The sequence below is a fragment of the Falco cherrug genome, chromosome 3 (genome assembly GCF_023634085.1).
Source record: "Falco cherrug isolate bFalChe1 chromosome 3, bFalChe1.pri, whole genome shotgun sequence".
Classification (NCBI taxonomy): Eukaryota; Metazoa; Chordata; class Aves; order Falconiformes; family Falconidae; genus Falco; species Falco cherrug.
Genome location: NC_073699.1, coordinates 108,488,945 through 108,503,236, shown reverse-complemented (window position 1 = coordinate 108,503,236; position 14,292 = coordinate 108,488,945). Strand labels below are relative to the sequence as shown.

At 42.4% G+C, this 14,292-nt stretch overlaps 1 protein-coding gene across 2 annotated transcripts; it reads right to left on the bottom strand.

Annotated features, from left to right (window-relative positions):
- Positions 1-2,397: 2,397 nt before the first annotated feature.
- TMEM52 (transmembrane protein 52) lies at positions 2,398-14,064 on the bottom strand. 2 transcript variants are annotated; one of them, XM_027803388.2, is made up of 4 exons: positions 13,786-14,064; positions 13,124-13,205; positions 11,697-11,866; positions 2,398-11,028 (listed from the first exon to the last, which is right to left on the bottom strand). In XM_027803388.2, the coding sequence occupies exons 2-4, from the start codon at positions 13,153-13,155 to the stop codon at positions 10,709-10,711; spliced, it is 522 nt and encodes a 173-aa protein (XP_027659189.1). In that variant the 5' UTR covers positions 13,156-13,205; positions 13,786-14,064; the 3' UTR covers positions 2,398-10,708. The 2 variants fall into 2 exon arrangements, with proteins under 2 accessions (XP_027659189.1, XP_005437866.1); XM_005437809.4 differs by having other exon boundaries at positions 13,909-14,064.
- Positions 14,065-14,292: the final 228 nt, after the last annotated feature.

Genomic DNA, 14,292 nt, shown 5'->3' with positions numbered 1-14,292 from the left:
GTTAGCAAATAAAGAGGTAGGAATTGATTTTTCTTTATTATTATTCTTATAGCATAGTACTGAGCAGTGGGTTTACAGTATCACTAGCTACAATTCACATCAGAAAACAAAGACAAGTATTTCTTGTCAATAACTGATCATTTTGATTGAAACCTGTAGCAGCAAGGGCATGCTATGATGAAATACTTTTTTTTTGTTGGTGACAATGAGATAAACTAGATAAAGCAAAGGAAATATCTCTTCCTTTTCTGGCCTGGAAGACCATTATTCCTTATGTTCTTTTTTTAATCCAGGCAGTTTCCTGTATTTCTAAAGCATGATCTCCCACAGGAGGGGTCTTTATATAGCATCTTCTACCCAAAAGCACCATGCAAAGCAGTAGGAAGATTGCATTTCTTTTTCCTGCTTTCAAGCAGTTTATCCATTTCTGATTAAGCAGTTCATGCAGATGCATCTCCTCTCTCTCCTCTGCTCTTTGTCTGATTTCATCTTGCCAATTTTCTTACCGTTGGGACACAAATCAGCAGCATACTGAGCTGACCGCTGTAATTACAAGCTTGTGTTGAACTCTCACTGTATGAGATGATGCAATGTCAGTCTGAGTAGTGCAATAAAAACCATTGCATAGGTAGCATCAGCAAAGCTTACAGCCTGCCAGCACAGTATGAGGAGGTAAACAGAGTGATCAGGTATCCGGCTTACATGATATTTCCCATGGTCTGCTTTATGCAGCTGTTTATTCTAGGCTCACATTCAGTAGAAATATACTAAATATCACACTTAAATTCAGGTGAAATTCATGAATGATTTAGACAAGCTGGACAAAGGATGAGATGAAATATTTTGATGATTAAGGAAATGAAGTATCTGACATAAAGAGAGGATGAGCAAGCTGGGATTCTATGGCCTCAAGGAGAGATGGTTGAGGAGGGATCTTATCAATGCATAGAAATACCTGATGGAAGGGCATAAAGATGACAGACAGACTTTTCTCAATGGGCACCAGCTGACAGGGTGAGAAGCAGCGGGTACAACCTGAAATGCAGGAAACTCCACTTCAACATTCAAAAAATTACTTCTACTCTAAGGGTGGTCAGACACTAGAGCAGGCTGCCTAGAGAGGCAGGGGCACCTCCACGCTTGGAGAGTTCAAAGCCAGGGTGGACAGGGCCATGAGCAAGAGGGTGGTGTCCGAAGGTCCCTTCCAGCCTCTGTGGCTCGATAATTGTTCACCAATGGAAAATGCAGGGGAAGACGTTGGAATTGATATGTTGTATAGATGCCCAGGATATCCGTGGTAAAGCTGGAGCCTGTCACGCTCCAGGATGTTTCTTGATTGAAAGATAGCCCTACCCATTATCAAAGAATTTTTCTGTAGTATTAAAGTGAAACATAACGGAACTTTTTTTTTTACTTCCCACATGGCCCAAGTCAGTTGAATTCCAGTGTTTTACAGCAGATATGGGGGGCATTCTATCAAGATGGAAAAAAAAAAGAAGTCTACTCTATATATGCAATTTTGAAGTAAGAAAGAAAATCGTGTAACAGTTTTTCCTCCAAATAATCTTCTCACAAAATTTAATTGACTTCATAGGTGTCGACTTCCAGCACCGTGTATGAAAAATGGACATTCACATAGGCCACTTAGGCTCCTTGTGCCATCTTGTGGAAGAAGGCAATCTAGCCAGCATGACAGATGTGAAGACAAGTTCTCCAAACACACGTGGTTTGTTTATTTTTATGGCCTTCTGGTTAGCTAGCTAATCACAATTAAATTGCCTTTAAAAAAGAGCTGAAGTGACCCTATGTGCAGTGCAGAACAGCTTCTTTCTATCTTCTTCACAGAAGACTGGTGTGTCTCTGACAACTGCCTTTTGACAAGGGATGCAGCCACTTGGCAAATGTTGTTTGGGGGTAAAAAGGCTGGCATGTCTCGCCCCACGGAGCTGAACAAAGCTGCTTGCCTAGTCTGATCTGGAAAGTGTGGAGAGGATGGAAGGCAGACTACAGAGACTTCTGAACTAGACCAAAAGATTATAGATTACAGATCAAAGACTGAGTCTCAGCAAGAGAGAAATCAAAGTTATAAAAATTAAATGCTTGTACAAACTGACAAAGAAGTAGCATTCTTTTTCATGTTTACATCCAAGGTGCTGTCTCTCAGGACATTTGATCCCCAACAGGTCAGCAATCTGGCAAGATAAACTACTGTCACAAGACGCCTACCATCAACTTGTTAGGCAATCTTGCACTGATCCTGGGCCCATCACGGAAATTTCTCTCTCCTCAGCTTCTTCCTCCAGTTAGGAATGTTGTAATGATGACTGGATTAGGCACCTGAAGACCAGAGGCTGTTTCTAAATTTCACACTGTTCATTTTCCCCCGAGTTCCTTCTCTAGATTCCACCCCCCTCCAGAGGGGGAGGGAGCAGGGAATTTTTTTTTCCTGAGCTTCATGTCCCACACAAAGTTCATCATGCTCTGACGGTGTTATCTGTATTTCATTATGACAGTGCAGCCCACGCTCAATGTATTCATCCTCAAAATTCTTTGCAAGATAAGATAATGCTGCAGCCTCTGTTTTACAGGCCCGTGTCATATGGGAAGCCTGTGGCAGAACCAGCAGCTGAGCTGGGTTTCCCAGGCCAATACTTTGACCTTGGGACTATGCTTCCTTACTTGTGAGAAGGAAGTAGCTTATGCTGTAAACTGTTAGCATGGAAAGAGAAAAAACAATGCACACAGAGTTCAACATCAGGCACTTCTTTGTTTGCTTCCTTTTTGAACTATTTGGGAAAACAGGGTAAAAAAGTGAGTAAAAATTAAGCAGTTCAATGAAGATTCAGGCATTTCTACATTTGAGATAGAAATTTATTTTCTCCTTTCTCCAGGTGTCCAGAGCAAGCTTTATTATTCTAAGAAGATGTGAAATATCTTTAAAAGTATGCATTCTTTTCCACAGCCCCCTTCTTCCCCCCAGTAAGATAAAAAGAGCTCTGGTATTTTATATTCTGCGTTTCAACTGACCAGAACAGAATGTTTCCCCAGTAATGTGGTTTTGCACCTAAGCTTTTTTGTGCATTGGATTTAACCTTAGGATGTAATATTTCATAAAACATTTATGGTCTCCATTTTTGTAAAGCACAATTTCCCTATGATACTTTGTTTTCATAGTCTGCTCTGAATACAATTCAAAGGCTTTTCTCATGGTTTGCATTTCAGTTGTGGGTAGAGGAAAGAACCTCTGCTACTTGCAGCAAAATTAGTAGATATCTCCCTAAGCAAAAATAGTTCCAACAGGTAAAGACGATTAGAATCAGAGCCAGGAGACAGGTGAGAGCAACAATCGGGAAAGTGATTCTGTGAGAGCTATTTTATTCTGTAAGCGAGTAGATTTTGTACGTCTCCAAGTGTCCCACTCACCAGTACTGGCAATAGCAGTGAATCTTTTCCCTCAAAACCTGCACCTGATAAAGTTGAAATGCAGTTAGAAAAGAAACCAACCAAACCTTCTAAACTTTGCAAGGGGGAGGGAGGTGGGGCAGCAAGGCAGACAAAGGCAACTGCAAGGCAGAAGAAGAAATGTTTTTTCTCTGACTCTTACTATATCTAGACCCTATTGATGCTTCACTTTGGATGCTGCAGGTTTACCACTTAATACCCTCCGAAGATGATAATGCATCGATTATAAAAGCCATTATAGATGTACCACTTATATTGTTAATGAGCTTGGCTATAAAGGGATTTGCAACCTGAATTGCATGACAGAGCCAAGGTATAATTTGCTCTGGGCTATAAAGCCTATGAATTATTGAGGCAATTTACTTCCAAGTCTGCATTTTCTTTTTGAGCACAAGTGCTCATGATGAGTGCATGTGTGTGCGAGAGTGGAAAGACAAGACTGCAAGCTGCTGGCAGTGATGTAAGCACCAGCTTCTCCAGCAGTACATCTCCCTGTCATAGGCTCTTTCACACAGCCAGCAAATAGCAACAGAAAATAACCAGCAAAACAATCATTTTGGACAAATGAGAGAAGAAAAATTGCATGCTGAACAGTGCCAAATGAGCACCAAATTCAAATCACAATTAGAAATGCACTTTGGGTAATTACAGAGAGGGGCTTTTCCTTTAGAGATGTCACAAAGCTTGTGTGGATATAATCGGACTTGAGTGGATCTCGTGATGGTGAAAAAACACTAGACTGAAATCAGAATTCTTAGCTCCTCCATCAGCTCCTCCCTCTGCTGTGGGATTAACCCTCCTACTTTATGTTCTTTTTAAACCTGATTTCTTATAGAAGCGAGGCTTTGTAATCACAGTCAAATCCGTGTCTCGTCTCCCCTCTTCCCACTCTCCACACCCAGATAATAATTCCTGAATCCACTGACCAGTTTCAAGCACGGTGATAGGGAACGGGAGGTTTCAAAGACAGGAAGCTTCCAAATGTTTCATGAAAACAGGAGCTGCATAGAGAAAGGGGATCTTTTAACACCACCATTGCAAGAAAGACTCGGGCCTGAGCTCACCCTTCTTAGGCACTGGAGGGTGCAGACAAGAAAAAGCTTATGCATGCCCTAACTGTAAGGAAAGCTGCTAGTGCAGGTTACACCTTCTTCAATGTTAGGGAACTTTGTCATAAGATTTAGGCACCTAGAAAACCAGACTGCATTACTTCCACTGCTCAAGGAATTCAGAGGTTTGGGTTTTGGTTTTTTTTGAGGGTTTCTTTGTGGGTTTTGGGTTTGTGGTGTCTGTCTCCCACAAATCCCCAGCTGTTGGTATTATTTGAATATGAAGAATATGTCTCTATGACCAGATTCCCACTATAGTAGGCACTGTGGGAGAATTTCCTGCACCAGAGAACAGAAGTCTTAAACTCCAGACTGACAGGCTGGGAAAAGAAACAGAAACATAAGAGAAACTACTCGATAGAGGTCACCTAACAGACTTCTAAACAGAACACATCTCAGCAGCACATGCATGGGCAGCTGCAAGCAGATTTCCCCACAAGCCAGGGAGTAGAAGCCTTCGTCGTTAGAAAGGGAAATCATTTCAATAGTGGCATCGTAAAATGTGAGCACTTGCATCAATATCCTGTCAATGTAGCTCTGGGTAAGAAAGATGCTGCATTTAAAAATCACCAAGTTAATTGTGGTCATCAAGAACCTGTCTAGGTTATAGCTTCCAGTACTGCCAGGACCATTAAAGCCCATTTAGTGTAAGCAATCCTGAGAAGAGTTTGTAGATTTCTTCAGCATAAACCAGATTAATCTTTGGTATGTTGTCACAACAGACCTTTTCTTATCTCTGCAAGTGGTGTAAGTATTTTTGGCACCAGCTGAGTACCAGGGAACAACCAGTGCCATGGATTGATTATTTGTTATTACTCAAAAGGTTAAAGGAAAGGAAATATCTATCAAATGTTTTCTCTTAATTGTCTTTTCTGAAATTCCTAGCAAGTATATCTATAATTCTTATCTTTTAAAATATATGGTTTCAGAAGAAGTGTCCTTTGGACATGTTAGACACGTAGAGCTTGGCTGTGAGCTCCAATCTTAAGCAGATACTCAGAGGCAAGTCTTCCAAAAATAGGGCTCTCAGTCTCAAGCTCTTGAAGCCATAAGGGGTGTTCAAGAAACCCTGTCTCTAGATGACTAACTGCCTAGCCGTCTTCTGCAATATGAAAGGGAGAGTTCATTTTCCATTTAGGGCCAGCACTTCACATAGATTAGTGATTTTCTATCTGAGCATTCTTCAAAGGTACTGAGAACACGACACATATATTGCCTTTCTTTGCTGTACCACGCTAACACCTGCAGCTTCTCTATGTGCCTGTAATATTCCATTTTTTACACACATAGCATGAGACTTGTATGAAAAAAGTGTTGTGATACACACTTATCAAAAACAAATGATTTCAGAGTAACCCTGAGCAGATCTAACTATGAGTGGAGTCCTGTTTGGTTAAATGCCTAACTTAAAATCATTTAGATATGCATGAATGACTAGCTTATTAGAAAGTAAATGAATTTTTTTAATCTGCCCATTTAAATTCACTTCTCTGTTCTAGAAAACTTTTTTTTTAAAAAAAAACTGTTTAATTATTAAAGCATTTTTGAGCGGGCATAATTTATAGGTTATTTCTTTATGAATGGAGATATACTGATACTGGATCTTCCCGAGAGACTGTTCTATACTACCACCAGAGACAGCACATTTCTCGTGAAAGGCTTCTGGTCTACACATTCACAGTTTAGATGACTATAGCACTAATAAATAGCATCAGTTATAGTGTCTTGTTTTGAAATTTCAAAGCACATTAAAAACTGGCTATAAGAAATACCCATAGAGAACACTTCATTTCTCACTAATATACACCCATGTCTAGATGCTGTTTGATGGCTCTTTAAGAGCCTACGGCAACACTGTGCAAGGTTTCTGACCAGAAACTGAGACATCATACCTGTTTGGAATTACAGGAGGGAATGTATATGTGGCTAAAAGGAATAAAACCGAACGTAATCTCTTTTTCTGCAGCAGGATCTCATTTTGTGTCCTCTGACTTCAATAGTGCAGAATCCAAATCTAAAGGCAAACATTTACATTCCAAATACTTATCACTGAGAAAACCAGGGACCCAGTCATCATACCCGGCAAGAATAAGAAAAGTTTAAGAATAGTCCTATCCCTCCTTTCCCTTTTACATGCTCAGTAGAATAAACACAAAGGAACACTATGTCTGTCTAGGCTGTGAGCTTTTGAAAGTATCCCACTTTTGAGGCTGTTTGAACCTCATTAAGAGCATCAACAACAAAACAAAGTTTTCTAGGACTGTAAGATCAGATCCCACACTGAGAGGTAAACAGAGCTTTGCAGAACACAAAGCAAAAGTCAAATGAGAAACAGCTGAAAACAGCAATTGAAATCAAGACAGAGCATTAATCTCCATTCCACATGTCTGGATTTACTTCGTGAGTTTTAAAACATCAGTTAAAACAAAGTTAATTTTTTCTTACCGTACAGTAGGATTAGGAGCTTATAGTGTCCTCTTCCTGGTCATATTACAAAGATGCATCTTGAGCAGAAGCTGGCAACTAAGCCTATTTTTATAGACATCAGCAACAGGAAAATCTGTCTTTCTCCAACTTGCCCAATTAAACAGAAAGGACACAGGTGATCAGGTGAGACTATTTCCCACTCTCCTTCCTGCTCTTTAGCATTAGGTAGAGCACATGGGAGCGACATTTTCAAGCTCTTGCTTGTGTAGGCCAGGATTCAGGAGACCACTCTTTTAATGCTTTTTTCTGACATGAGTTGGTTAAGGGGTCATTTTCTCTCACTGTATGCCCGCACACAACAGTGATTCTAATTGATGAACTGGACTTTCTGTACAAATATAAACTGTTCTGAAGATGGGAAGACAGCTCTTTGTTTGCTGCAGGAATTTAAATGGAATTTGTAAATCCCCTAGTCACCATCTTTCTGTCTGGAGGGATGTAACTTCTGCAATGCTATTGAACTGAAGAAACCTGTTAAGTGGAGATGTAAATAACGAACAGTTGTGGGGGCAATTTGCATCCTCAAAGACATAGGGCCAGGGACAGCTTTGATTGTCGGCTTTCTGTAAGGAGTCAGACAATTTTGATAAAGGGCTGAGACATCACTATTGAAAACATTGTCAGGAGCAAACTGAGCTGCTTTTGATGTACGAAGAAAATTCTGTGTCTCTGCAGGCTGATTAGGTCAGCAGTTTATGTTAACAAATAGTTTATAACATGGTTCATTAATTCAAATATAAGGCAAGGGACCTGGGCAAGACACAAGACTTTTCCTTAGGTGTTAGAAAGGAAACACCAGGTGATGCCCTTCTTCCTAGGAAGTCAGGGAAAAAACTAAGTGCTTTATTCACTGTGCTGTGTCAAACAACACTTGCTTCCAACATGCACACACAGAAACTCCATCCCTGCAGCGTTACTCTTTCCCTACTCTGTTCTTTTGTAAAGCAGAGGCAAGTCCAGTTGTTTTCTTTTACTCTGGATAATGACTTGCGGAAGTATGGAATTAAGGATGGGAGTGATAGATTACTGGAGGGCAATTCCAGCTAGGCTAGACTGGCAACAGAGGTGCCCCAGAGTGAGACAGGCTTTTCTATTAATGCAGGTGGTAACGGAGTCAGATCTGATTTGTGAGCACTCCACAGGCACTTAGGGTTTAGACCAGGGTCTTGCAGGTAGAACTATCATCCTCCATAACGAGATGGAGACAGATCTCCCTGTGGTTTGGTAGATTAGTCTGCCAGGTCCAGCTGACAACTCACAAGACTGAAGCGTTGTGTAAGTAAAAGCATGAAGGGAAGTCAAACCGTTGTGCCGATTCCTCCATCCTCCCCAGGCAAGCTCAGTCCTTGCACTGCAGAGCAACCTCTGAGCGACGAAGCAAAACCAGGCCTTAGGGGCACCCTCGAGTCTGCAACAGCTCGGCTCTGGGGAAGCTCTTCCCCGGGGGAGGTAATGCAATATACTGAGAAGGGAAGGACTGCCCTCTTGTGTCACTCACCATTTTTTCAGTTGCCTGGTTTTATGTTCCTGTTTCTATTAGTGAGTGAGTGCTCAGCCATTTCCCCCCAACAGATATTTCTTCTTTGGAAAGACATAGAATTGGTTCCTGAGTACTATCCTGATGGGAAAGCTCAATAAATAAAAATACATCTGCTGTATTTGTGACATGGGGACACCCAGAACTGGGCGTACGTCGCTCTTTCAGCTAGAGACATCTAAATAGTTACATTGCGTTATGCCTAGCCTCCATCCTGGCACAGAAAAAAGCAGAGGAGAGAATAAGCCAGAAGTATAACTAAGAATGAGAGAGAAGAGATAGAAAAGAAGCAGATCTGTTAAACCAGCCTTTCCCTGCAACACTCATAGTAAGCTACATGCAAGTTAAATATAGAATCAACACTTCCCTAGGGAGCCGGACTCTAACAGCTCACACACCATGAACGTGTGGCAGAGATTTAGTCCCAGTCCTGTCGGCTGGCAGAGAGATCTTAATTTTTAAATCATTAGCGCTCATTCCCAGGGTAGTTTTTGCAGCAATGGTTGTCAGAGGATAGGCTTCTAAAGGCCATACAAGATTTTGTGCCCACCACTTCTACTGCTTATTAATGACAGACACCTAGGATTTGTGGAAGGTAGCCCTTTCTCACAGCTACCAAAGCAACTTCAGCAGAAATGCAGACCACCAGTCACATTCTTGTTAGAAGGCCAGTCAACAGTAACTCTGACCTAGCACTTCACACTTCAAGTTACATTTGTTAACAGCACCTAGTGCTCGTGCTTTCTTTCCCTCTTTTATGCTGTAGATAATCCCATAGCAATGAACCATCCTGTAGATTGCTCATGTTCATAAAGGTAGCCAAATTAGCACCTTGTTAAAGTGTATTAAAAAAAAAATCACTACTCAGGAGTGGACAAAATCCATACTGTTTGGAATATGGGAGGGACAAGAAAGGGAAAGCTGTCATTTAAAAAAAGAGCTCTCATAGCCCATATTTTTGTCTGGGCTGAGACCACTCTAATAGACTCCAAGCCCCAGCCTTAAAATAATGCACAGCAGTTACCCTTGCTATCACTATTTCACAAAGAAACATTCCTAAAAGAGTAATTTTCCTGGGCTATTGCCCATCCCATGCAATGACATTTAGTATTTGTAACCGATTCTAGGTGGCACAGCTAGAATATGCTTTGTATCATCCTGCACAGTACTGAGCTGATCTCCATACTGAACTGGTGAAAGCGGCCAAGAAACTTCAATATTTTTTTTCTTTTCTGTACTGAAGAGACGCCCTGACACCTGAGCAGATTAAGTATAAGCACCTTTGAAATATCTGATGACTATTTGAAACCCATTAGTAATACTTAACCATGTGTGCAAGTGTCTCTTTGAGACTAGTTTGTATTTTAACTGGCAAAAATAAGTAGTAAAAGGATCCCACTCAAGCCAGCTCATCCTGAAAATATAAGTTTAAAGATACTAAAAAAACCACAACCCAACTCAAAAACAATCCCTTCAGGTCTCATGACCAACAAAAAAGTATCTTTTCTCATCTGTCTCATTCCTTGTCTCTAGCTGTGAAACATAACATCATGCATTTCCCTCCACACACTTTCCTGTCCTTCTTTGCCATCTTCCTGCAGTTTAATGAACATGTGCCATTATGTAGCAATTTGCACTCCAGCAATTTCCTGGACAGTTAATGTTCTGAAAAGAGGCTATTCAGCGTGACTTGCTAGGATTCCCCTTTCAACTCCAGTTTGGGAAGCTTCTGTTCTGGAACAACAGCTTGCTCTTTGTACTGTTCTGACTCCTTGTGTTCGTTCCCAAGATGGCAAAATTCCCCTGACCTTTTTTGTTGCCATATGCTGGACACAAGGAATATATAAATATTTTTTAATCTGAAGATGGAAAGCATTCATGTCCCACTTTTACAGGCATTTTTAAACTTCTGCCCTTTTACTTCATTTCATATCCTTGAAGGAGCTTTACCAGATCACAGCCGTCACAGAAAACATTTCTTCTAACTGTCAGATCATTACAAGGGCATGAGAGGAAACATCTTTCCATCATAACCTACTTATAAAACCAAACTCTTCATGTCTTCTTTAACTCTTACTGTGCTTCCCTTCCTTTACTCCCCATCTGAAATGAGTCAGAGCTGCAGCTGTTCTTGTGTTGCATCTTCTGATTTTTCTGAATCTGCCTGTGTTGCTGGATCTCTGTTGATTGTATCAGGTGAATACTGGATGGGATTCAGCCCACCTGGTGTCACCTGTCCAGGGGTGTCATTGAGTTTCTGGCTTATCTGTGCTACTTCAGTGTACTGTTTACCCATTTGGACAACTTCATCGTAAGAAGGTGGCAACTCCATCGCATAGAGACTGTAAGCTGGAGGGGACACAGTGGTCTTATCCATATCTACAAATAGCGAAGGAATAGGGACCCTCAGAGGGTACTGAAACGAGCTATATGCTGTGAAGAAAAAGGAATTAGAAAACAAAATTAGTCACCTGCATGGAACGCTGATATATAAAGCTATAATCCTGCTTTTCTCCAAGAAATTATGGACTCATTTTTGTGGTGTCAGAACATATGCACTATATACTAAAAGCTATCAGTTATACTCACTCATGATGGAATCTAAACATTCTCCAAAAGAAAGCAGTCAGAAGAGAAAATGCCTCTGCATGTCACCATCCAGTTGTTATTGTGAAATACAACATACATGTACTACATCAGGTAACACAGGTAGTTTCAGTTGGGTTTGTACATGAACAACTGAACAGTTCCTCACATTAGAGGTAACTTTGGCTGGAATAGCTGGACAGTGAGATGGGCAGAAAAGTTAAAAAATGTGGGAATGGCGATAAGAACAGATGTGGGAGACTACGTGTAAGATGCTAACCCACCATGGGCTTTATTTTAACCTCTCTAGCATTACATCCTACTGGTCTTCTGCAGTCACTCACTGTGTTGCCCTGATAACCTTCCTTTCTCTCTCTTGCCCACCCTACGGGGCTGAAAGTTGTTCTGGGAGTACATCAGAAAGTCCCGGTTACTGCAAGGCTTAGACACAGCATTCCAGGCACTTGTTCAATAGCAAAGCCCTGTTGAATAGTTGACACCCAGAGGATACTTACAGGTCACGGTGCTGTGGGCAGTGCTGTCACTGTCAATAGCAATAACTGTCAGATCATCAGGGTGCCTAGGGCAGGTCTCAACTGGAAGCCTCTTCTTCTGGCAGCAGAATCTGATGCAGCTTGCTGTGATCCCACAGAGCAGGAGCAGGAACACAGTCAGCAAGATTAGCCTTAGAGAAGGAGGGAGAATTGCATCATTTCATCGCTTAGATTTTACTTCTTCCAGAGCTGAATATATTTTCACTTTAAACAGGTGAAAGGTCAAACCTCCTAGGTTTAGTTCTGAATTGGTACTGGATCCTGAATTAGAAAGTTGGATCACAAACACTCAGTATAAAGGCTGGATTTGAGGGCTTCAGACTTCCACAAGTTTTGTTCATTTTTTTGCAAATTGTTTTAGAAAAATGCTTGCAGGCAACTTAAAACCCTGTGTGAGAAAAATAAGCTGCCCCACTGGAACTTTGCATTGAAACATTCTTCCAGCACAAGGAGTTCTTACCTCACTGCCAGCCCATCAGTATTTCCTAACACCCCACCAGCTGCATGCTGGTGTGTTCCCTGAAATCATCCTGCCTTTATGCTGCTGCCCCCGATGAAGGCAGAAATCACCCAGGTAAAGACATCTCAGCATAGTAGATCTCAGTATACATCTCAGCACTAGCTCATTAGCTTTCATTATTTCAACGCTGCCTAATTCCAGAAGCCTTCTTCCAATATTTTACCTAACCACATATTTTTAAACAGTTCTATGTATCAACAAGTTCTAAGAAAGCGAAGAATATCAACCAAAATTAGTCCAGACTGAATGACAGCTAAAGTAACCAACTCACTTTGTGTGCTACCATTGAAATTAATATATTGATGGAATGCAAACTATAAAAAAATAATGCTAGGACACCTATAATGCACGCTAGGCAAGAAACAAAAATCCACTTCTGAGAAGAGTTTACCCTTTTACTTGTGGCTGTTTTCCCTCTTTCATTCAAACAGCCAGTAAACAGGTTTGTAGAGAGCTTGAGTTCAGGATGAAAATGCAACACTGAGCTACCAGTCCCTCGTCCCCTGAGCGCCGAGGCTGTGTGCTGGGCAGTGCGGCACCGGGCTCCGACACGTCCTTGCTGCATAGCTGCCGTTGGGTTTGGCAAAGCTGGCTATGCAGAACGAGCAAACAAGCCCCTCAGTTAAACTGTCGCGTACTCAGAAAGGAAAGATGACACATCCCCAGACGAATGCTGAACCCTGCCTGACACCTTATCTCCCCCGTGCTCTCTGCTGGAACATATTCTGCTGGTAGCTTTCATAAAACCCAGGAGAAGCCCTTGCCTCCACCCTGTCTAAGAGAAAAGCGTTTCCATCGCTTTACTACAATTACTGGTCATAATAACTTCCAAATTATTCTGGGCTAGTAAGATTAATAGTAGACTTACCAGACATACCACAGACTTGTCCAATTAGGCATGTTCTAAGGGCATCTGTGAAAGAAGGCAGATGATTCACCGATTTAAATACCTGCAGTCAAACACAGAATGTATGACAGGGAATGAATTTCACTTGATCTCCGAGGTGAAAAAGGGAAAGCAATCAGTAAGAACACGGAACAAAACCCCTTTAGATTTAGTTTCAGAGGACTGTTCTTAGTAGTTGTTAAATTACTGCAGCTGAGAACTTGCAAATAATCCCACTGTAAAAGCTGGCTTCCAAGTCAATGTTTTTACAAACTAGTACTTTACTATTGCTTAGGAGAGAGAACTACACATGCTGGATTCTCAAAAAATGAATCAAAATGTTCTTTAAGGTTAACTGATCTGAGGTACCTAGTACCTTAGACCCAGCCTAAGACAACTGCCTACTGGCCCCAGTTATTTTTTAATTACTTTTTCATAGCTCCAATGCAACCTGAAATGTTGTTTTTTTGGTTGGGTTTGGGTTTTTTTTCCTGATCTACTTACAGTACAAAGGGAACAGCTTCTATTGCATTTCAGCTGCCACAGCAGCATCGCACAGCCGTTGCCCTGGGCCACGGAAAACTCTGCACAGGGACTTTTCCAAAGGTGGCACTTCAAAGTCATTTTGAAACTGAGCCACCCACCCTCGCCCACGGAGCGGGGCGACCGAGCCAGGCCTGGGACTTGGCACGGAGATCAACAGCGCAGCGGTAAGGGAGGGCGGCCACCAGCCCTCGTCCCCGCCCGTGGAATCGTGGGTTACTCACTGATCAGGGCTCCTGCAGTTACTCTCAGAAGAGCAGAGCGATACCTAGGCAAGAAGGAAAAGAACAACCAATAAAAGATCTGTCAGCAGGCAGCCGAACAAGGAGCTGCGGCTCCAGCCGGCGCGTCCGCCCAGCTGAGCCCAGTGCTGCGGGGGGCTCCGTAAATACCGTCCCGCCGCGCGCGGGCGGCGCTCCGGGAGGCACCGCCCAGCGGGGGCTCGGCTCGGCTCGGCTCGGCTGGATTCGGCTGGGCTCGGCTGGATTCGGCTCGGCTAGGCTGAGCTCGGCTCGGCTCGGCTCGGCTCGGCTCCGCTGGATTCGGTTCGGCTCGGCTCGGCTGAGCTCGGCTCGGCTCGGCTCGGCTCGGCTCGGCTCGGCTCGCCG